This window comes from Trachurus japonicus, chromosome 17 (assembly GCF_045865225.1).
Source record: "Trachurus japonicus isolate A0001 chromosome 17, Traja_1.0".
In the NCBI taxonomy this organism is placed as follows: domain Eukaryota; kingdom Metazoa; phylum Chordata; class Actinopteri; order Carangiformes; family Carangidae; genus Trachurus; species Trachurus japonicus.
Window position 1 is genome coordinate 19,634,049 of NC_140923.1, and position 23,519 is coordinate 19,657,567.

General features: G+C 41.4%; 3 protein-coding genes across 4 annotated transcripts; all 3 read right to left on the reverse strand.

Moving 5' to 3' along the window:
* Window positions 1–1,926: 1,926 nt before the first annotated feature.
* On the reverse strand, window positions 1,927–6,532 carry aire (autoimmune regulator). Its single transcript, XM_085805062.1, has 13 exons — window positions 6,315–6,532; window positions 5,950–6,124; window positions 5,201–5,350; window positions 4,989–5,054; window positions 4,750–4,914; window positions 4,481–4,617; window positions 4,237–4,358; window positions 4,039–4,108; window positions 3,619–3,762; window positions 3,393–3,514; window positions 2,686–2,764; window positions 2,407–2,490; window positions 1,927–2,019 (listed from the first exon to the last, which is right to left on the reverse strand). The coding sequence occupies exons 1-13, from the start codon at window positions 6,510–6,512 to the stop codon at window positions 1,936–1,938; spliced, it is 1,596 nt and encodes a 531-aa protein (XP_085661188.1). The 5' UTR covers window positions 6,513–6,532; the 3' UTR covers window positions 1,927–1,935.
* Window positions 6,533–7,982: 1,450 nt separating this feature from the next.
* On the reverse strand, window positions 7,983–14,684 carry rab6bb (RAB6B, member RAS oncogene family b). Its single transcript, XM_085803901.1, has 8 exons — window positions 14,452–14,684; window positions 12,209–12,267; window positions 11,468–11,521; window positions 10,857–10,962; window positions 10,641–10,752; window positions 10,378–10,471; window positions 9,664–9,730; window positions 7,983–9,010 (listed from the first exon to the last, which is right to left on the reverse strand). Exons 1-8 carry the CDS (start codon window positions 14,519–14,521, stop codon window positions 8,946–8,948), a joined length of 627 nt encoding a protein of 208 aa, XP_085660027.1. The 5' UTR covers window positions 14,522–14,684; the 3' UTR covers window positions 7,983–8,945.
* A 1,597-nt stretch (window positions 14,685–16,281) lies between these two features.
* Window positions 16,282–22,442, reverse strand: espnlb (espin like b). Of its 2 annotated transcripts, XM_085804033.1 has the most exons (6): window positions 22,300–22,442; window positions 21,221–21,289; window positions 20,094–20,238; window positions 19,793–19,911; window positions 19,024–19,203; window positions 16,282–18,029 (listed from the first exon to the last, which is right to left on the reverse strand). In XM_085804033.1, the coding sequence occupies exons 2-6, from the start codon at window positions 21,233–21,235 to the stop codon at window positions 16,380–16,382; spliced, it is 2,109 nt and encodes a 702-aa protein (XP_085660159.1). In that variant the 5' UTR covers window positions 21,236–21,289; window positions 22,300–22,442; the 3' UTR covers window positions 16,282–16,379. The 2 variants fall into 2 exon arrangements, with proteins under 2 accessions (XP_085660159.1, XP_085660160.1); XM_085804034.1 differs by lacking the exon at window positions 22,300–22,442 and having other exon boundaries at window positions 21,221–21,623.
* Between the last annotated feature and the right edge of the window lie 1,077 nt (window positions 22,443–23,519).

Below are 23,519 nucleotides of genomic sequence, written 5' to 3' on the forward strand. Positions count from 1 at the left end.
TAAAACAGAGGGAGCTCTTGGGTATTTTATCAGTTTTTCCATGTGGTCTCTCATGTGGTATGCAACTAGAAACAGAAGAAAAGCCCTGTGGTTGTGAAGCAGGAGTCATGATAGAGGCCTATGCAGCTAATGAAACAATGCAAGTAGATTCTTGTGCAAAATACCTTCTCTGAGCCAGAACAGACCAGAGAGTGAGCATAACCATTTTGGATGCAATTTGGACACAAATTATGTTCTGAGTGTTGCAGTGCTAATTTGCTGCCATTTGCACACGCGTTGGCAAAAACTATGTCAGATTTGTTTTACTTGTTGCATGACAGGCTTAGACTTTGTTTTCTCCCACATTGAGAAGACACAAAGGAAAGAGTTGTTTCTCTGTCAGTGATGTTGCTTTCCCCTGCAAGGACACAGACCCCTCAAGTATGCAGGATGTTTCACAAACCGTTTAGAAAGTGGACTGATAAATAAACAGAGACACACATGCACAGATGCACGCACTGGAACAAGCATGTTTCTCATCCTCTGTTTTGGGTCTGTAGGAGCTGGGAGCTATGGCAACCAAATACCGAGAGGAGAAAAATCTGTGCGCTGCCTGGCTGAGCTCCATCCCTCTGGCAGTCATGCTCAAACTCTTGAATCCCATGACAAAAACAACATTCCTCATCTAAGTCTTCAAGGAATTCCTGTTAAACGGAGGCATTTCTCAGCGTGCATACCTCATTGTATTGAAACCATCTGGTGCAACGTGTGAATGTGAATTCTCCTACAGATCCGCACACAGACAAATTGTCCTTGTGCCTCATGTAGAAGTTTGCGTTTACGTCTTTTTTTTCCCTAACCACTGCATGCATGTGTATTTATTTGCCATTATGAGGCACTGTTCTTGTCTGATATTAGTGTATCTCTGCAAGGTTGCAGCAAAGCTTTGTCCTGACGTTGGGTTAGTCTTCTCTCTCTCTCTGATGTAGGTTCTAAACTATAAACACACTGGCGCTCACATGGAAACACAGGGAAAATGTTGAAATTAATTTAAATTAAAATACAGGATTACAGTAATGGGTTAAGAAAGTTAAACTGTGTGTATTTCAGTTCAGTAGAGCAAATCTGGCCTGAGCAGAGATGTCCATGACCCACTGACCCCAACTCTCCCTCCCTCCCCGACCCCGCACATCAATGCTCACTCAGTGTCCTGCAAAATTACTCCCATTTAGCCATGGGGTGATACTGCACAGATGGGCGGAAATGTAAAGTCTTATAAAATAGGAGTACATATTAAGGTCAAGGATGGTCTATCACTCAAAAATCTTAAATTATTGCACAAGGCAAGTCTGGATTATGAAGCAGGTAGACTGAACAAATGCAGAACCTCAGGGGCCATGAAAACCCGAGTTTGACTTAATGTAAGATGGCAATTTGTATCAGCCATTATTGTGTTCAGTGAAAATTATACAAAGTAACGCAAATTACACACAATTTCAGCATAGGAGTGCTAGTTTCACTGATCTTTTCTTTTTTTTAAGTATATTTTTTGGCTGTTTCACTGATCTTAATGAGGCCATGAATGTGGTTAATCTGGACGTGATTTACAGTAAAATTGACACTCTTTCATCTTATATCAAAAAACAGTGGTTTGGATTTGCAGATGAGCCACACATGTCTATTTTAGTAAAGTAAAACCCTCTCTATAGATTGTTTGTACTGTAATAGCACAGTTCTAAAATCTGTTGTAGGAGCAGGAGCTCTTTTTCCCTTTTGCACCACCATATATTTGTAATAAACATCATTCGTAAACAGCAACAGCAGCAACAGCCAGTTGTTTTCACTTGGCTTTATAAACATTGTATTGGCTCATTGTATTGGCTCATTTTAGTCACATATGCTCATTTAATCAGTATTGATGTACAATAAGACTTTAGGTCGGGCTGATTGTCTGTGTCACTGGTAACAACCCTGAGAGTCTGGAAGAGGCCGGGACATGTTGTGGAAAGCCCACTGGAGGATGCCATCAATGGAGCCCTGCTGAGAGAGACCAGAAAAAACACACGTCAGCATTAATTGCTGCACTCAAGACCATCATAGGTTAAATGTAGGCTGTGATGTAATTGAAAGTGATATCACACATCACCGAAATGTACTACCTTTACAACTTTACACGTAGTAAAACACAAACACACCTCAGAGGAACTTAAACATCTGTACGCACATCTTTCAGGCGATAAAAAAAAAACCCAAAACAACACCATGACACATCACTTTATGTTTGGTCCTCCGGGTTGTGTCATAGCCTGACAACACATTCCCTGTCTGTGTGATAAGAGGGGCAGCCATCTTGTGTCCGACATGCATGACGGCATTCACATCACGTCTACATCTGTGGTATCGACATGTAACATGAGCCCCACTCACATCTCCCAAGATGGAGTCCAGTTCATCTTTATGGAGGACAGGCTCTGGGGCCGAGGAGCTCTGATCATGAACCACTGGGTTGAGCTGGAGACAAACACACATACACATACACATACACACATACACATACACATACACATACACATACACATACACATACACATACACATACACATACACATACACATACACACAGATTACACCTGGATATAATCAGATAATGAAATTCTCTGCACAGATAGAGACTTTATAAACATGCATGCACATGTGCAGACCTACCTGTAAACCTCTGGATTCAGCGTCTTTCTCTGCAGAGCTGTCCCAGGGCCTAGAGCAGGAGGAGCAGGTGGATCTCCCTCTGGTGAAGGCGCACGCACGCAAATACACACACACACACACACACACAGAGTCAGTCAGACTGTTATCGGTGGGGTATAATGTTACCATCTATCAATATGTTATTTCCTACACTCAAGAGATTTTCAGAGGATGATTCAAAACCTTCCATATGGCAGTTTGAACTTATTATGTGGGTTTTTCATAAAAATAATAATCCAATTTCTCTTTTACAGATCATGTGGCACTGATTCAAATACAATTACAAAAGCAAAGTACTTTCTCATCAATGTACCAAGAGAGGCTTAACAACAATTGAATACAATTGAATATATGGCCACAACATGGACACAGTATCTCTGGGAATGTTATGTAAATTCACTGATCCAGATTTACAGTTTACATTATACAATATACCCTGCTGCAGGGAGGATATGCACATCAATATTAACACAAACAGGAATATACAGGACGTTGACAGGAAGAGTCGTATGTACACAGTGTAGACGACACTGAGATCGGGATCTGGCAACAAGGTCGTGAGAGCTAAACACACTATAGATGTTTTTTGTCATCCTGTAAAAAGTGCGTCATCGCAAGTCTGTATAAGACGTAACCTATGTTTAAAGAGAGATGAATGGACGTCTTACTTGGAGAAGAGGCAGTGTACATGGAAACGTGCCAAGCAATGGAGACACTGCGTCAGGTCTACTCCTCCGAGGTGACAAACGCCACACACCTCCCTCACACTGACCAGATCTCCACCTGAGCACTTGGGTAGACATTTGATACATTGAAGAAACCAAATACTCAGCTGGAAATTTGGATTAAAAAAATGAAATGAAAAGCCTCAGCAGAACATCTTTAGGTCTTTACCTGGGCTCTGGCACTGGGGCCATTCATAGGAGCTGTTGAGACAGCGGTGAGGGACGAGGACGACAGCAAGGAGTAGAAGGAAGCGTCATCAATGATGGTGCTACTGGAGCTGGGGTTTATTTGCTGAGGCTGCGCCATGAGTGCCTGTTATATAAAATATTCTTGACGGTCAGTATCAGGATGTACTAGGAAATCTGAACACATCTCCTTGTGTCACTGAAACTATCCAAAGAAAGAGTGTAACATGCCTTTTGTAATGCAGTAAACCATAAATCTTTTACTATCATCAAAACAGACGTCATAATTTAATAACGTTTGATCATGGTTTGCACAGATCATCAAACAAGACAAGCATATATTTTCCCACTAAGCACAGTCTACAGTATGTCTTTATCTGATCAATCTAACTGAGGACCTTACTTGAACAGGTAGTTGGGCTTTCTCTTTTTTCACTCTGTTACCACGGCACCATTCGCACTGCCAAGGACCACTGCAGAATAAAATTAAAAAAGTTGTGACATTAAAAAGTCCTTTTCAGGGCAATGGTTGAAACATCAAAGCGTCTCTGAACACACTCACATGTGCCAAATGTACTATAAAAAAAACTTTATTTTTCACCTTGGTATGGATGTGAGCGGAGGGTCAAGGCAGGCCAGATGAAAAGCTTGAGGACAACCATCACAACAAATCAGCTCCCCTCCATCCTTACACACCGCACACTCGTCATCGTTATAGTGAACCTTGGGACATATACACAGAGACATACACACGGAGATGCACAAAAGGCAAATACACACTCGAAATCAGAGGAAAGCAAGGTGACTGTCAGTGAGTATGAGCAGAGCTACTGTAGGACCTTTACTGTGTCTGTGGTTGTCTCCCCCCTGTGGTGAAATGTGTTCTTAGCAGCCTTGGACGTAGCCGTAGACGCGCTTGTCTCCTCTAATGGACCTCGAGGGTAAAACTCTCCACTGGCTGTAATACACTTCCTGGCAGCCCCTGTTAAATCACAGCCATGAATTCAGTGCTGATATAAGAGACAAAGGAGTTACCACTAGGTGCCTAATTGTTTAATCTTACTGTGTTAAACTGATGCTCTGTAATGCACACAGTTGTTATCCCGTGACTTACCCTCTGAGCTGAACAGTTGCTTGATGTGGATGTTTTCTCTGGCTTCATTGCTGACCACTGGCTCAGTGCAGCAGGAGGAGGACGAGGAGGAGGAGGAGGAGGAGGAGGAGGAGGAGGACAGGGTGGCTCCTCTCTGGACTGAGGAGGAGGACACTGCCTGCACACCTGTAGCACAAATCTGATTAAATGTATCTTTAAAAATTTGAATTGTGTATTGATTACAATTTCTTTGTAATCACCATTTCCAGGTGGTAGAAACGGGGCCGGAGCTTCATTCTTCACTCTGTATAACTTCACTTTACCCCCTGGAGCAAATACAGAAAAACATATTTAAATCTTTTTGCTGAGTGCACGACTATAAATCTTTTTATTTCTCTGGAAGAACAACAATATCCTGCAATGTTTGCCTCTTTTCAGGCAGCAGTGACCAATGTAACACTGTTAGAGTAACCTGGTCCGTCACTTGTCTTGGCATGATACTGTGAGTGCTGATTGTGGGGATCGGCCTCCCTGTCCTTGTGGCTCCTTTTCTTCATGTGAGGAGTTTTGTCTCCTCCAGAGGATTTCTTCTTCTCGCTCCTGGAAACTGCAGCATCTCGTTCTGACAGAGAGAATCAGATGATATAGCTGAACTGTAAATGTAACTCGTTTTAAATGACTGGCAATATAAAACTGTATACCTTAACAATCAGGAATCAGAGATATAACACTTGACCTGGTCTTTTTAGATGTGGAAACTGTGTTTCTGTATTGTCTATGTGTTGTCTACTGTCTATTTGTGTCATTCTATGTATCACCCGTGTATAGTAGTTTGTGGTCTGTGTTTTCTGTGTATTTTTTATATGTTATATGTTGGGACTGCAGATGGAAATTAGCTGTGAGCTAAATCTGGTGCAACCATCTCTTCATTTTCTGCAAATGATTAATGTCATTGCACACTGTCCCTTAATAAACTAATAAACTAAACTTAGAATAACAGAATCAGCTGGTTTCCAGGCATAATACGTTTTACTTGAGATAAGTAGCAGGTTATTTGATACAGTTAATGAAATATGACAGTATGCAAAAAGGATATTTGAAAAGGAACAGCACTCAATAATTTCTCTGCTCTGATGTTTTGAGTTTTCCAATTTATAACTATAACTAATAGAGATAAAAACATATATTGATGGATCACCATAGCGCCTGAACATCACATACTTGAGTGCAGGTTAGTGAGCAGTGTCTGCAGCTTGGGGTAGCTGTCCAGGTTGTAGTCTTTGCTCATGTTGCTCCAGAAGGCCTGAATAGTGGATCTGCTCTGGTCCAGGACCCAGGACAGGAGAGAGTACATGGCCTTGTGGATTCCTTCTCTACTCTCCTTCTCCAGAGTGTCCTACAGATCCACACAAACGGCAAGAGATAAGAGTGTACTCTAAGAGCTTTGAAAGATCAGTAAAATTATATATTTCTAATAATGCATGTCATAATCTTGATAGACATTGCAGGCTTGCAAATAGATGAGTAATGTAGCCCTTTTGGAAACGTCAATAGATAGTGTAGGTATCAATAAAATGGAGCCTTACCTTCAGCAGTTGGTCAGTGATGATGTTTTTGTCTGCCAAACCATAGACAAGAGGGAAAGCGTCATCTACAGCCATTGCAATGTCTGTACGCAGCTCCCTCAGTAGGGAGCGAAGGTTTGTGTCCCTAAAAGTTTCCACTCTGGACATGATCTGCTTTGTGTGTAAACGAGATACGATGTGACCCGGACCTGAGATCATACAAGTGGTAGTTTGGATGTAAGAGGTGTGTCCTATACACAAGGAAGGAAATATTGTACAGGTGCTTTGTTTCATGCTGACTGCATACGTTGAATTGTCCTGCGTCACACAATTAACCTTTCATGTTATTTTTTTATATAATCAGATATTTGTACTTTTTATCCTTGCATACCAACACATTCATATTCTCAAAAACCACACAACCAGTTTAAAATAATGCTTTTTTTTTTTGCCTTCTAGAAACTCCACATTTAAGGTTTCACCCCTGGGGAAACCCTGGGAGAACCATCCCTTCAAGCTCTCGTCTCTGTGGACTTTATCTGCCCACTAACAACACTAACTGCCTCTGCTGAAGCCTCCGAGGATCAAATGTCTTGCTGTCAGTCAGTCCAGGGGAATACCTGTCCTCTGTCATCACGAGAGCTGAGCACAAGTGACCCGACACGTCACAGTGACAGTTTTTCCTCCTAAAAGGTTCTTTCCACCTCAACTTCCCCATAACCATCACATTTTCAGACACTGACTCACAGCATGGAGTTCTGGATTTTGTGCGACAATTACGACTTTGCAATAGGGTGGAGAAAATCAACAGGGTAAACAATTAAATGACTGACAGATTGATTGTTCGGCTGGTTGATTGCTATGCTCTCAACGCAATTTCCTCAGCTGCTGCTATTGTGTCACTTTTTTTCTTGCTGAATAAAACACAGTCAGAAAGTCTGTCATAAAAGGTTCAATAATAAACTCTATGGTTATGTCCTCCAAATCAAAGAACCTTTTACAACAAAATATGAGCTCACTTTTGCCATTACTAAAATGTCTGTCTATATGATGAACTCAAATATGAGAGAAATCAGTTAAAACTAAGTTAACTATCTTAAAATACAAACTAAAAGCTAATGTTAACTGTCAACATATGTAGCATTTAAGATTTAAGGTATTTCATGTTTAGAGAGTTGCCTGGCTTGCCACAAACAAAAATGCCAGCAAACATTAGCAGTAAGCAAGAGGAGATGGATTATGAGGGATGCCTATTTTAATGAAACTGAAATTATATTTGGCAAGTTCTTATAACCTATATAAGTGTTCAAGTTCACAAAAAGTCAGAAGTTGGCAAAACTGCAGTCTTATACTGCGGTCCACATTTTTTTCAGTAACTACAAGGTTGCCATTTTTTTTTACCTCTTCTCATGAAAAGATTGCGACTATGTGATTTATTCTTGATAGATAAAGTGTATATCTTCTCAAAATCATCATTAAACCACAATTAACCTATGGGCAGCCGTGTATACAATATCAGTTATTTTATAATGTAACCAATTATGTAAACCTGATCTCCTCTGCTGATGATAAATTGATATATACTGTACCATATATTCAGTCAGTGAAAACAGACATCAAATTCAAGATAACATTCAATAGAGCAGACCATTTTGCTACCAGGTAAATGTTGATGGTTAGGAGAGTGAAGCCCTTTAATCTGTAATTTATTAATCATTAAACATTATTACATTATTCATACTGGTGAACAAGGACCACTTCTACAGAGGGACGTTCACAACATACATATTACATTATTATATACAGTGCAGTGCATTACAGTGGATCGTTATATGTGTATTACCGGGATGGAGGGATGGGAAGACTGGAAGGAGAAGAGGGATAAAGGGAGGGAAGGAGGAAAAGGAGAGAAGTGGTTGGAGGGAGGGCGGAGTTGTGACAGTAAGTTGTCTTTTTATTACTTCTTTTTTTTTTTTTTTAAACCACAGTACAGTTTGTTCTATAAAAGTTAAACCCATAGAGAGATAGAGTGCCACATTTTCACAGCTACTGTTAGGTGAACCTACTGGAAGTTGACTCTTGTGGGAATATCAAATGAGATACGTTTCGTCATGAGATGCTATATTGAGATGCTATAAAACATTCTAAGATAGTCAACCTCCTTCCAGAGCGCGGAGACCCTGGAGGGCAGGCCAAAGGTCAAAGATCAAAGATCAGATCAGCGTGCATGCGTGCTGCAGACATTCAGACGTGTTCGGCCCCCCCGCTATTTCTCCTTCTATGTTTAGGCATCATTTTTGGTGCTTTCCCTTTTTATATATAAAAAATACAAAACATAACAGCGAAAAGAATTCCATTGGTTGTCCTTAGTTTTTCTCCCTTTTTCATTTTTCCAAAACAGTTTTTTGATCGTTTTCATTTCGGTGTTGTTGTTTTTTTTTCCCCTCCCTTTTCTCCGCCAGTCACTTACATATTGACAAAGTATACAATATTTTACAACTGAACAAGACTGAGAGATAACATTTGATTTGTCCAATCAGATACAAGGCCCGGATCCTATATCCAATTAGAGAAGTCAACTGGAAGCTAACCAGTAGTAAGCAACACAACAAGCCTATGGTGTGAAGGGAGCTGTCCGATAGCAGCTCTGCATTAACATGAGCACCCGCCCTCGGGGACAGTGGGCTCTGCCGGTTTGTCCAGCTTGATGTCGATCACTGGGAATCATCCGGTTAAGGAAAACTCAAGTGGAAAGAAAAGAAACATGTAAAGGTAAAACTGCATTCATACTGCATAGGAAGAACTATAGTAAAAGTCACAATTCACGCATTATGAATAATGTGTTTAGCCTTGATGTTAACCTCGTAGTCACACAAGGATAAACATCTGCTACATTTACTCTGTTTGTAGCAGTTAATCGTATTACTGCACTAAATGGTTACACTGTAATTTGACAGCTGTTATATATCTAAATACAAATGTTATGGACATATTCCAAACTTGTAATACTGATAGAAGAATATAATATTGAGGTCTCTTTAATATTTTTATGAATTCATTTATATTATTGATTGTATGTCTCCTATAGTAAGATCAGTCCCTCTCCATCCTCCATCACACATCGTCATCATGTAATATCGTAAACACCCACTATGTGGTGCTATACCCGTGTCTCCTCAATGTCTTCCTGGCTCGCTGCATTTCTTCTCTATTAAGCAGAAAAGGTTTAATGGCTCACGCCTTGGTAGACAGTAGGCTGGGCGGTCTGTTTGTAATAGTGCCAGCAACCACTAAGAGATTAAAAATAAGCTGCCTGTTTCTCAGCTGTTTGGCTCTCGGCACAATGAGTCACAGCGGCTGTAAAGGATACTGCCTTCAGGATTTGCATCGTCCAAGCTTTCCATTCCAGGTAGGGCTGCTGCAACCCGACGAAACAGCTAGTGGGAGAGAAAAGGAGGAGGACAGAAAGCAAAGGAGAGGGGGGAGAGGAAGAGAGAAAGCACACAGAGAGGCAAGAGCAGGACGTTTTAAAATATAGATGACCTCAGACCTCAGCCCATTTTTTTTTTTAATGTTTTTGTATCTGTAGTAACATACTTGGGTTATTTTGTATCGTGCCATTTTCTAATGCAGCATATGAATGCAATTATTATATCAATATTGCTGATGCATTAATGTATTAGTATAATTTTATTGTTCTAGGCCTCATTTTGATTCATTGTATACTGTCATGATGTTTTATCTATAACCATATGTCTTATTTTATGAATTTACCTCACATTTTGTAAAACATGTGAATGTAGCATAAAGATGAAATACTTAAGTTTAATTGGTTCAAAGATGTATTTAACACTACAGTCCCTCTACTTGAAAGTGCAGCACTGCTTTAGGGTGTCTGCAGTGCTCATTGCATGCGATGAATGCGCACACAATCCATGACACTTGCAATCACTGTCAAATGCGTTTACAGTTAACAGATTATATTGGTGACTGGATCACCTTGGAGGGACACAGAGATGTCAGACTATGTGACAGCAGCTGATGGCCAAAATACTGTGGAATATGGTGAAACTGCAGGCGTCACCTGTTTGACATTGCAGCCTGTTTTGGCACTGGTCTCGATGAACATGACGTTCAGCTCTTTGGCTCTCTGCTCTCCTTCCTCGATCGTGATTTGCCTGCAGGGGGGGGAATCGGGCCAGACTCAGCATCTTGATGTTGAAGGCTAATTCATTCAGCACTGACATGTTTCTTTTAGCAAAAACTTCTCTGCTCACCGAACAAAACAAAAAGACGACGGCAGGTTAATTGTAGCTTATGAACCATGACTCATTCACACACACTCACCTCTTCTCCTCCAGATCTGTTTTGTTGCCGACTAGCATGATGATAACATCACTTCCTCTCTCTGTCCTGACATCATCAATCCATTTGCAGGTCTGCTGGAATGAGTTCACATCTGTGGAGACCAGATTTAAAGTTCAAATAGTGCTTCTTTTGTATATGTTACAGACGGATTAAAACACACAGTGCACAAAGCTAAATTAGCATTTTGCAGCTCACTCGTAATGTCATAGACGACCACAGCTACTGTAGAGTCTCTTATGTAGCTCGGGATGAGGCTCCTGAAACGTTCCTGTCCAGCTGTATCCCACAGCTGGAGCCTTACCTGCATGTACACACACACACACACACACACACACACACAGAAACACACACGTTTAGCAGCTTTTTCAACATCATACTACATATTGACTGTACACATGTTAAAGCCTTGTAAGTACACTTCACAAGGGATAAGCCGGTATCAGCTCATGTGCAGGCTGACGGTGCATAATATCTCGACAAAGAGAGAGCATTAGCACTAGCTAAAGTAGATGATCCATAGAAAAAAAATAAGCTTTGACTCCATAGGGCTAGAGAAGCCAAAACACCACCCAAGGTTATTTCTGGGTATTACTACCAGAAATAGCCTCACGATAATCGTGTTAGTGTGTGAAGAGAGCAGTAATTAAGCAATTCAAATCAAGGATTATTTAAAACACAGAGGAAATTGGGACGATTCTTTTGTGGGATGGCTGACTAAAACCCTTCGAGTACAAATACATGAATGCATCTTTATGTGTGTGTATGTGTGAACGTGTGAAGTTTCAATGACAATCAAGGCTTCCTACTGTTCGGTCTTCCAGGTACATTGTCTTTGATAGGAAGTCAATCCCAATGGTCGCCTGTGGTGGAGAAAGACCAACAGAAGAAAGAAATCATCAGTAAATCCTAGACTTTAAAAGCTAAATGTCTCCCTGCACCATCTCTGGACCCAGCCAGAGTCTATGTTGTTAAATAAGAGCAAAACACAAAAAGCTGTTAAGAAAAAAAAAAAGAACCAATACGCACTGAAATTGAATCAGACTGCGAAACTAATTTCATTTGTAATACCCTCAGGGCTCAATCATTCAGACCTCTTATCCACCTAACCTCTAAGACAGGCAACAGAGAGAATAATCTGTATTCAATTTTTAGTAGTCTAATATTACTAAAACACTATTTCATTTTGATGATTCATCAAACATGGGTCCTGATTGTTATTTGAATATGAAGCGGACATTTTAGCCCCTGAAGAGCTCTCATTGTAAGATTTGTCAGTAGTTAACTATTGTAACATAAAGGCTAAATAAATTATAACTATAATGTGATCAGTCCCATTGTTCCTTTTATGAATATTAAAGATTTGAGGGCGGTGAGTGGAAAAAACATTACACTTAAAAAATTTTTTTTGAAAAACAAAATTCAAAGAACCGACCCCCAATCACTTCAAAAAATACAGTAATTAGTCAAATCTGTCATCACATCATGTATTAAAGTCGTATAATTATGGTTCCTGTTGTGTTTCGCTCTGGATGTGGTCAAAATCTTACCTGATATGTGTTGTCGAAGCTGTCATACATGAATCTAGTGATGAGAGATGTTTTCCCCACTGGAAGAGAGCACACAGATGTTGACTTTTAGTTCAGAGTGTAAACACATTAATAAACCATTTCCTGGTGGAGGGGTTCATTTCTAAAAGGGTACGGCTGATGAATTTTGATCAAACTATCACTCGTATGTATTTTTTTGGAGGATTTCTGCCCAGAAGACAATAACATGCATTTCAGTTCAAGGTGAATAAACAGCATTAATATTATCCATTTTCTGTCATGTAGAGGTAGACTGGCAATGGTGTTGAAAAGATGTTGATGTGATCCTAAAATAATTTCATTATAAACCACTGACTACATGAACACACAAAGAGGTTTCCACAAACAACTTCACCTGCAACCATTTTTTGATCATCAGCAAAAATATCTCAGATGAGAGGATGTTCCTGTCGTCCTTTGTCATGTATGAGTAATACCTCTGTTTTGTCTGACAAAACAGGACATTTCAAGATGTTAACCTTGGGCTTTAGAAAATACAGGCTTTCTTCACTATTCAGGCATCCTGACAATACAACCAGCTTTATCTGATCAAGGGATAGTATATCAGCAGATAGATCGATAATGAAAAAAGCTTGATTTCTCACACTGACAGAAGAAGGTGAATAAATGATCCCCACACCTGAGAGGTGACTAAGCAAATGAGTTTCAAATTGTGTCTAAATCTTGAAAGCATGAGGGGAAAAATGACAAATCCTATTTGTCAACATTATTTAAACAAGCAGAGTTCGTGTCCATAAACGACATATAATCACCAGAAAGGCAGAGGGCCATCTCATAACCACACAGATACAAAACATGTGACGATCTGAGACATTTGCAGCTTCAACAAACCCATGATGGCGACTCCTGCGAGCATCAAGGTGAGCCCGGTGAGCTTCCATTTTTATTTACATCCCACCCAGCACCGTCTTTAGCACCATTTTACAGCAGATCTACACAGGGAGTGAGCTCAGGACTCCTCGGAGCAGCAGGCCCCAGGCTCTCAGGCAGGGTCCCTCTCTGCAGACAGCAGTAGTTTTGAGAGCCAGCAATGGGCAGTGGCCACGCCATGGGCCTGGACTCAGCACCATGGACAGCAACATTGCAGTACAGGCCACACAAACACACACATGGGGGCTTTTTAGTCGACATACACTGCACATAGACATGCAGCAAACACACACACACACCTATGGGCTACACACTGAATCATCACAATGAGAGACACAAGCCCCAGAGAAGCTGCTGTCATATTAGGCCTATTTATGTGCATCCTGCTCTTTTGCTGCTGTATTTTATGGGATGTGAGCTCCTCTGCTGCCACACTGGATGTCTGATGTCTGAACACGTATTCAGGCTGCTTCACAGCGCTGAGCCACTATCGATCAGCACCTCCTGTATTTGTGCCATCGCATCAAACCACGTACACAGCAATTCACACCCCGAATAGATGGATTATTGGACATATACTATAATGTTGTGGCGCTGTCAAGCCCCGTTTTTATTTGATTATTTATGGGACCGAACCGGAGACGGCGAGCTGTGGAGATGCTACCGACATCGCCAGCCTAGGGTGTGTCCCGAACTGACACATGGGGACTGTTTATTATCTTCTCTGTTGGAAAAAAGAAACCAGCAGTGATGGAAAAACATATTCGACTCTATCGTGTAATAGACGAGAAGATTGTTAATGTTAGAGATGAGGTATGTAGGTGAAATAAAAGCCCTTATGTGGAAACTGGCTGTGCATATTGGTCGGTCACTGCAGCACATCAAAACATCTGAATCCATATCGCCTGCTATGATGCGAAATATGACAATTTTGCTACAAGTAAATATTCCTCAAGGATATCCAGTGCGATCAGGGTTTATTTTATTATAGTGATCACAATGTTTTTTATATAATCCAATGGTGCAATTTACATACGTTTTTCCCCCCTTTCTCCTTTTTTCCCCTTCCTCGGTTAATCAAATTTTCTACAGCCACAGATTGTGCCAGGAGCAACATGGGCGTCAGATACACCGGTGCCGGCCGAGCACATCCTCTGCATGCGGCTAAAACTTTCCAAATCAACACGGTTACATACATACATACATACATACATACATACATGGCCTTCAACATATAGCTGCGCATGTTTGGCATTAGTGGAAGGAAAACAGCAGAAAAAAACAAAAAAAAACCTCCCGATGCCGTGACTCACCGCTCTGCTCTCCCAAAAATACGAGTTTAAATTTCCTCAGGGGGTTCCCCAAATCTCCTCCAGCGGACATGGTGGCAGATAAAGAGCTCAACTTGGGTTATTTTAGATGTTCGTATCGCTCGGCGTCTCCTCCGTTGTGGGTGCGCAGGGGGATCCTCCTCTCCTCACAGAATGATGGGAATGCAGCTCAGCATCCCCCTGTCAATTTATGGAGCCTGTGCGCCTGCGCGACCTCACCTATTTCAGTCCCTCACCTTTCTATTGGACCCCGAGACTCAACTATGGCTTTCATATATCAGATATAAACCAATAGACTGTCATGTTAGGGTAAATAAAATTAAAAAAAAAAAAGGTTGTTTGATTCTTGTGACTTTTTCGTATTTTATTTACTTTCTTTTATCTATTATGTTTATTTGAAAACTATTTTCATACAACATATTAAATAAATATAATGTAGGCAATTGTTCAAGATGAAAATGCTCAATACGGGCCTATATAAAGAAATTAAAACTGAATTTATCAAATGACAGAACATTTATCAGATAATTGATTTATCATTTGATTAGTTTTGAAAACACCAAACACCCCCCTGTTCCAACTTCTTAAAATGCGAGGATTTACATCTTTTCTTTGCCATATGTTCATGTACTGAATATATTTGGATTTCAGACTGTTGGTAAAACAAAACCTTTTTTGAAAAAAAAAGTCACCTTATACCTACTTGAGGATTTGGAAAAAGAACATTTTTCATTATTTTACTACAAGTTACAGCCAAAAATGATTAATTGATTAAGAAAATTATCAGCAGATGAAAGCAATCATTGGGGGCGGGACTAGATAAGCTTTTGCTTCTCCCGCTTTCCCTTTCGGTCATGTGTATTGTATTAATTGGATTGAGATGATGTGTGATGATGATGACTAATTGACATGCCCGAAATGAACCAAATAAATAAATAAATCATTCTAGTTAAATTAGCCCCACCCATAGCCAGCTGCATCATTAAAGTGCCACATGTTTATCCATCAGTAACACAATGCCAAAAGACTTTGGATGAAGCACATTTTGTTGTGAAGTAGCAACGTTTACTTTAACTATCTCTGATATCATCCAACAAAATCTGAAGGAATCTCTCCATAACCCTTTATGATCAATCCCCTATAATATACTTCTTTTTAAGTATATTTTGGGGCGTTTTATGCCTTTAATGGATAGTACAGTAGAGAGAGAGACAGGAAATGGGGAGGCAGAAAGAGGGGGAATGACATGCAGTAAAGGGCTGCACGATGTGGGATTCGAACCGGGCCCGACTGCAGTGAGGACTTTAGTCTGCTCTACCTATGGCGCCACCTGGCATTCCTGCCAACTCCCATAATATACTGAGTTTGATTTTGAAATGCAAAAATATAAAAACAAAACATTAGTTTTGTTAACGTTTCTGAATTTAAATGACCTTTTCAAATTAAAACAAGAACAGTGAACGTTGATACAGCAGAGGCAGAGAAATCCTGAACTGAAGTCCCCATGAGTTCAGACAACCCTGGATGCTACTCTTCCCATGATGCAACTCATCCCTCCCTGTCTGGTAAACAACCATATCTTTCAACCTCCGTGCCTCGAAGCTCAAACCACAATTATTCGAGGGATGTTGCATTCCACATTTGTTGAACTGCTCCAAAGCCACAAAAGATATTATACAACTGTTTTTATAGCTGCTGAGCGGTGCAGTGAAATCAATGGAGGTGCTCTGTTAATAAAATACAAGAATCCAATTGGTCTCTACCTGTAATTATCATTTCAGTTTGCAATAACACTGCATTGATACTGCACTCTCACCATTTGACTTTTATTCAGGTCCCATTAGTTTGCCAAAATAAACACACTTACATAATATCATTTTGAAGGAGAAGTGTTGCATCTATCTTCAAGACTAATGTTCAAAATCAAACAGCTCTGCCTCCTTCTCCTTCCAGAAGGCGAAGCTGCGATCAATGTATTTACAAATGTCTTCATTGTTGAAACAGGAGAAGTCTGTGTCACTGCTGTTTTCCTCCGGAGTCGCAGTTTGGACTATAACTGTGGGCACTAGTCTGGAATCTGGTGATAGCGATGAAGACAATGACGATTGTTGTGGCGATGAAGATGATGATGATGATGGACAGCGACACGGTCTGGAGTTCCCAAAGAAGTGAACTTTGATGTCCTCAAAGCCGTCGCTCCAGTCTCGCTTCCCTGCCTGGATTTCCTGGAGAACGGCCTTGTGGAAGTCCCGCACCGTCTCCCAGGGGAAGCTGCCGACGTGGTCAAAGACCTCGAAGCAGAGGAGGTGCCTCATCTTCCTCTCCTCGGGCAACAGCTCTTGCTCCAAGATGTGGAAGTATCCGAGCATGAAGAGGTCGAGGGACAAGCTGTCGTGGCTCACAGCAACACCGTCCACAGGGGGCAGGAACTGCTCGGGAGAGTAGGTAACTCGAGAGGGAGGGTTTTGCGAGTCAGAGGAGGACAAGCAGAACTTTTGGCCCTCTTTGAGTTCTAGTTTGTGCTTCCAGGAGTTCAGCATCTTGTCCACGGCGCCTCTGCGTTGGCAGAACTGAAACAGGGAGGTGATCTTCTGTTGGGCCGGCGCTGCTGTGACTCTCCCCGACGACGCTGCCTCCTGTCCCTGTCTTTGTCTCGCTGCTCTCACCGATATGGCATATGCAGATTTTTTCCAGTGGCTCAGGAACAGCACCACTATTCGCTCCTTCCTTAAGCTGGTGGTTTCCATCACAGGTGTGAGTTCTTTAGGATGGCTCTCATCACATCTTTGGCCTGTGCTGAGTTTCTGGTTGTTTCCCTGCGAAGCTCCGATCGCCACCTGGTTCTTCAGGCCCTGGCCGACCTTCACAACGCCAGCGAAAGGATATATCCCACCTATCTGACCTTCAAAGTTTGACCTGAGGTTTCGCACCGACACTCCGGACTGCTGGATCTCCCTCTCCACCCTCTCTCTCTGAGCTCTGCTGTAGCTGCTGGTCTCCAAACGGTGGCTAAAAGCTGACGCCATACCTATGTGAGGAATCCTACATCCACTGGAGATCTCCACATGTGCTGGCACCAACCCTTGTTCTTGCTGCACAAATTGCTGGCCTAAAGTTACTCCTGAATTTTCTTTGATGCCCTGCAAACCCTTAATTTCCTCCATCATGTCTTCCACTATTCGCTTCTCACCCCCCTCTTTTGCGGTGTGGGTCAGATTAGCTACCAGCTGAGACATACTCTTGACAATCTCGGAAACACGACCACACCAGACTGGCAAAGTCAGCTCCATTTTCCCCTCTGCGTCTCTCTGCTGTAGGGCCTCTTTATTAACGGAGATGTTGACAATGGGATCAGGTAAAATGGCCCTCAGCTCCTCGGTCAGCCTGGTCAGCTCCAGCTCATACGCCTGGCAGCGTTTCTGCAGTGAAACCGTCTCGATCTGCTGCTGCAGGTACACGAGGTCATCCTCAGTTAGGAGCTCGCCAAAAGGCCCCAACACAGCGTTGTGGGCCTGGGAGTACTTCCAGCCGTCCACTGGTGTGTAGCCATTAGTCATGTCCTGTTAGGGGGATGAAGAGAGAGAAGTGTTCAACATATTGGGAAAAACATCATGTTTTTCTACGTCAGCTAAATGTATACTTTTTCCACATCTGCAAACGTACAAGAGTCCAATAGGGTCTCTGTTGTGTAAATTCCATGGGCCGGTGGACTCGAGGCACTGGTGTGACGTCAGTGTAACCGCCAATCTGTTGTACCCCACTACACTACAGTGTATGAACTGTGCATGAGCTGAAAAACAAACATGGACGCTGAGAGGTTGAAGAGTTTGTGGAGAGGCTGTGTGAGGTGACGCACTGCTGTCATAACTTTGATTTGATCCACACTGTGCATGAAGGCAACACGTAGACAGCATTCTCTGCATATGTTTGGACGTCCTTCAATCTATATAAATGAGAACAACTACATATCCGTGGTGACCACAGCAGTTCGTGTATACATTGTAACTGAGGCTTGAGTGATGACAATGCATGTTGCATTGGCCTTGGAAAAGTTTGTCCTCAAAAAACCAATCAAATAACCTCTCACAATACTATAATACTTTGGTTTTTGCACATATTAATAAGACTCTTTCAAAGTGCTATTAGGCGGATTTTATTGCTTTTAGAAAGAGCCAAGCTTCCTTTTACTCCGTTTACACTCTGTCTGCTAAGCTGCGTCAAGTGGCTGTAGCTGCATATTGATTGGATAGACATGAGGGTGATATCAATCTTCTCATCTTAAGAACAAATAAGTGTTTTTCAATTTCAAAAAAAATCAACAAACTATTCATCCAAACCATCCTCAAAATCATTTTAATTTGTGAAAAAAGAGTGTAAAAAGTGATATTTACACAGAGCTCCTTCACAACATGGTGTAAATGAACCATGTCAGTTAAAGTTACCCAGACTTTTAGAATATTTACAAGCAAAATAAACACAGTTTGAGGTGTTTTTGTGTCTTATGTGGCATCTTTGTGGGTTTACATTCAAATGCACAGACGAAGGGCGGCCTACCTGTCTCCTCTGTTCCTCCTCATCCTGCAGCCTGACCTGCAGCTGCCGCACCATCACCTGTCGTTTCCACTCTGCTATGGGACGTCCGGCTTCGTCGTGAGTGGGCACCAGGGAGTCGATGTCGGCCAGGATCGCATCGACAATTGGTACCTCCTCTAAAACCTCCTCACTGTCAAGTCTCTGTCAGAGATAGAGAGTGTGAGCTCTGCAGCAGGAGGCAACATCTGAGAGTCGACCATATCTATCATAAAAACTTCACAAGTCTATTGGTACATTTTTATTTTCTACATCTTCTAAAGGTTTTAGAATTATCAATGCAAGTATCATAATAACAAACAGGGCCGTTGCTAGGAATCCTGGGCCCCCTGAAAGAATACTAAAGTGGGCCCCTACCCCCTGACTTTTCCAGTTTTTTTTTCTTAGACTACGTACGTATCATCATTTTTTATTTAGCCTACTTTGTTTTGATACTAATGCAGCGTTACATATGAGTATTAGTCAGGGTCTTATGCAGAATAAATCAGTCATACAAAGATTAGACTACTGGGGTTTTTTGTGGGCCCTACTGGGCACTGGGCCCCGAGAATTATCATCACCTTTCTCCCCTATACAACGGCCCTGATAACAAACACCAGTGGGATAAAAGTCATGACAAAATAACATATTATATATACAGTATTATAGTGTATTCGCATTTCAAGTGTATTGGGTTGAAAGATACAGTTTCCCTGCTTCATGTTAACCTTGAAGGCGGTGCCAGCGTGCTCACCGTTTGTCCCGTGAAGACGGCCGTGAAGCCGGCCTGCCTCAGAGACTTGATAGACTTCATGTGGGACATCAGGGTCAGATCCCTCTCTGGAGGCTTCAGGTGGCTGAACGACGTCACCACTGGGACAACATGACAACAAAGGTCGACGCCGGTCAAAGATTCAGCTTTATATAAATCTGTCAATATTCATTTGACCTTGAAACTAAATCCATCAGTTAATAAAATGAACGGTATAAGATGGCTGCCTGTGTATATGGTCCAGATCACATCCGTACAGTAATGTGTTGTGTCTGTCGATCACCTGAGGAGGCCACCTGTACGTGCTGGATGGAGCCCGTGGAGGTTTTTTTTGAAACAGCAGCAGGGGTCAGAGAGGAGGAGGAGGAGGAGGAGGCCACAGGAAGAGAGGTGGGGTGGCGAGGCAGGGGAAGCACCTCTTTCACTGGCTGCTGGGGAGATACACACACACATGCACACACATAATATATACAGCAGGGGTGAGTCACACTTAAAGGGATAGTAGCATTTTTTTAAAGTGGGGTTGTATGATCTACAAATAGCCCCTAAGTACTTTAATTGCAGTAGAAGACTCTCTGCACTCCTCCCGTTAGCAATGCCAGCCCATAGCCCTGCCCAGAGATTTACAACATACAGTGTTGTGAACAGACCCAAAGAAAAACGGCCTATTTTTGCGGCCTAAAAGAGGTTTTACCTGAAAAAAAAAACACACAGTTCCATTGTTTGCTATAATATTTTTTTCCAGCCCCTCAAAGTGCAGGAAAAACACAGTTTTTATTTGGACTTAACCAACTCACGTATCCCTCCGCCCAGGGTTAGCGCCCGCCGATCAGCAGTTGGTTAGGTCCAAATAAAAACTGCGTTTTTCCTGCACTTTGAGGGGCTGGAAAAAAATATTATAGCAAACAATGGAACTGTGTGTTTTTTTTCAGGTAAAACCTCTTTTAGGCCCTCTTTTAGATCATACAACCCCACTTTAAAAAAATTATACTATCCCTTTAAAGAGATAGTTCACCATAAAGAAAGAGATATTTCCTTACTACCCCAAGCAGGATGTAAATGTGTGTTTTGGGGAAACAGTGTTCAGATAAGTAATTCATCCAACATATTTATCTCTGCTGTTATTCTGGATGAAAATGTAGCAGCTCATGTTCATGTTGTTATAAGCACAACACAGACTTCTACCCTTAGACCATTTTCACAACAGACATTTTGACCTGGTTTATTCTTTCTGTGTGTTTTCAGGAACCACTGCTCTAAGCTCGAATCATATTCCGTCCACACTCTCACTTCAACACAATTACAACAGACATTTTTCTAAACATAGGGAGTCAAACCTTTCTCATCCTTTCTCTGTCTCTTAAATTGTCTCTGCCTGTAATATAATCCCCTCCACTGATGATTGGTCACCTTGCTGCTCTCCATGTTGACTCTGCTCCCTCACACCCTGGTGTTTCACAGCAGCAGGAGCTCGTCTGTCTGGGAATGACAAAAGCAACAAGAATAGACAGTAACGTGAACAGAAAGCAGATAAAATAAGCAAGAGAGGAGCCCATGGGAGGAGAAATGTGACACAAGTAATCTTCTAAAAGACAGAGGCCCCTCATGACACACACAGAGTTAATGTATAGAACAGAGGCCGCTGCTCGTTCGTAGTAGTTGAAACAAAAACAAGACGTGGTGAAACCAGACCCTGGTCTGTGAATGTAGCGTAGCCCACACACAGAGAGACCAGGAGAAAGTGTGGAAGAGTTCGAAGAGACATGATATCAGGTAACCCTACTGATTCTCTGGATTTTTGTTCATATACAAAATAATTCATTTGTATCCCCTAACCCACATCAAATACACACTGCAGAGTAAGAAGTAAAATGTGTCCTTAGGTTTGTAAATGGCTTATATACAGCATACAGAACCATAATTTTAAGTTTATTGCCTTTGGTGCATTGCAGCATATTTAAAATCATGCTTAATGCATTGTATTTATGGCATTTGCCAAACAAATGTTCTCTATTCCATCTGTTACTGTCAATGTTTTTTTTCTAACTAAGTTGTTGCTACTTTTTTTTATTTTATCTTTATTAGACATAACTGATTGTTTCTAAATGTTATATTAACATGTCACTGGCCCAAAATACAATTTGCATAATTATGTTTTCTTTCTTTCTTTTATAAGTAGTTTCTCTCAACATCCATTGAAAAACTGGTTTGTCATAATTGATACATATATTTTCTTTAATTTAACATATCTAAACTAAATTGTTGTTTTTCCTTAATTTTTCATTCAAATGCATCATTGTTAGTAGCAGCACATTCAGCCCACCACCCACATGCATACAGCACCTACTGTACAGCTTTGAACCTGTGGAATCACCAACAGAGTGAAAACGATCCTTGATGGAAAAGAAAAACCCCCAATAAAAAAAACAGTGTTACTGTAACAGAATAAGCCAAATAATAAGGATGTAAATCCAAGAGCTGTGGTGTACCTCTTCAGTGTAGAGCAGCCAATTTACAGTAAGTCCAAGAAGCAGCATCACCTGGACTCAAACCTCAGATGGGGGGCCTTCTTACTGTGCATAATTAAACAGGTGGGATAGGGTGACCAGCACCTAGAAGTATAGAACGATAGCATTGTGAATGTATGTAGGGAACAACATACTGTAAGGCTGGTGGTGTGTGTGTGTGTGTGTGTGTGTGTGTGTGTGTGTACACCTTCAACGTGCATTAGTGTGTTCACACTTAGGACAGATGACAGAGTCCAAATTTTGGATATTTTTATTGACATCAGTGAATAATATGGTAATCTATGACTAATTTGGCAGATATGTGAATATGTTTTCTTGTTTCCATGCCAATTGCCTTTTTTTCTTTTACAAAATGTTGATGGGAAAATGGGAGAATTATATTTTTTTAATACATTCCTGATTTATAATGCCTATCACCAACTCTGACTTAATTATTTTATTTATTTATTTTTCACAGTTTCAGTTTTTCCTCAATAGCTAACTAGCTAGCTTCAGCCTTCATGTGTGCGCTTGCTGCACAGCAGAGCACCGACAGTACACACAACGTGTGCACGTGTAGATGGGTAGACACAGATATGGAAACAGAAACACAACACATGGTTAAATATTCAGCATTTGTTACATAGTCAAGACCTACTGTATCTTACCAAACTTACTGTCAGTCAATGGTCTGCTGTAACCTCAGTGCCTGATGGGAGGTAGCTGCCCCTCACTCAGTGCAGGGCCTTTGTGTCAAGCCCAGTATTTCTGCCTCTGTTATTAGGGGATTAGTCAGACTGGCCCTGCTGCAGCAGAGCACATGGTGAGTACATAATCAATAATGGAAGGCTGCACAAACACAGCAGAACAATCTCTCTCTCTCACACACACACACACACACACACACACACACACACACACACACACACACTCACACAGAGGCACATGTGTTCAGTCTGAGCAAAGGTACAAACTGTTACACAACAGATGTGAAAACAGCATTATGATATGTTTTCCATTTCTTAGTTTGCTACATCAGCACAGTTTGAGACTTTCTTTTTTTTCTTCATGTTAAACCAGGACAGAGCGATTTTTACAGTGAACATTCGAGCACGTGTCAGTCAGGATATAATGTGCTCAACTCAAACTGCAGCACATTATTTCCTACATTAGTAGATTTTTTTCTGCCTCAGCCTGTAACA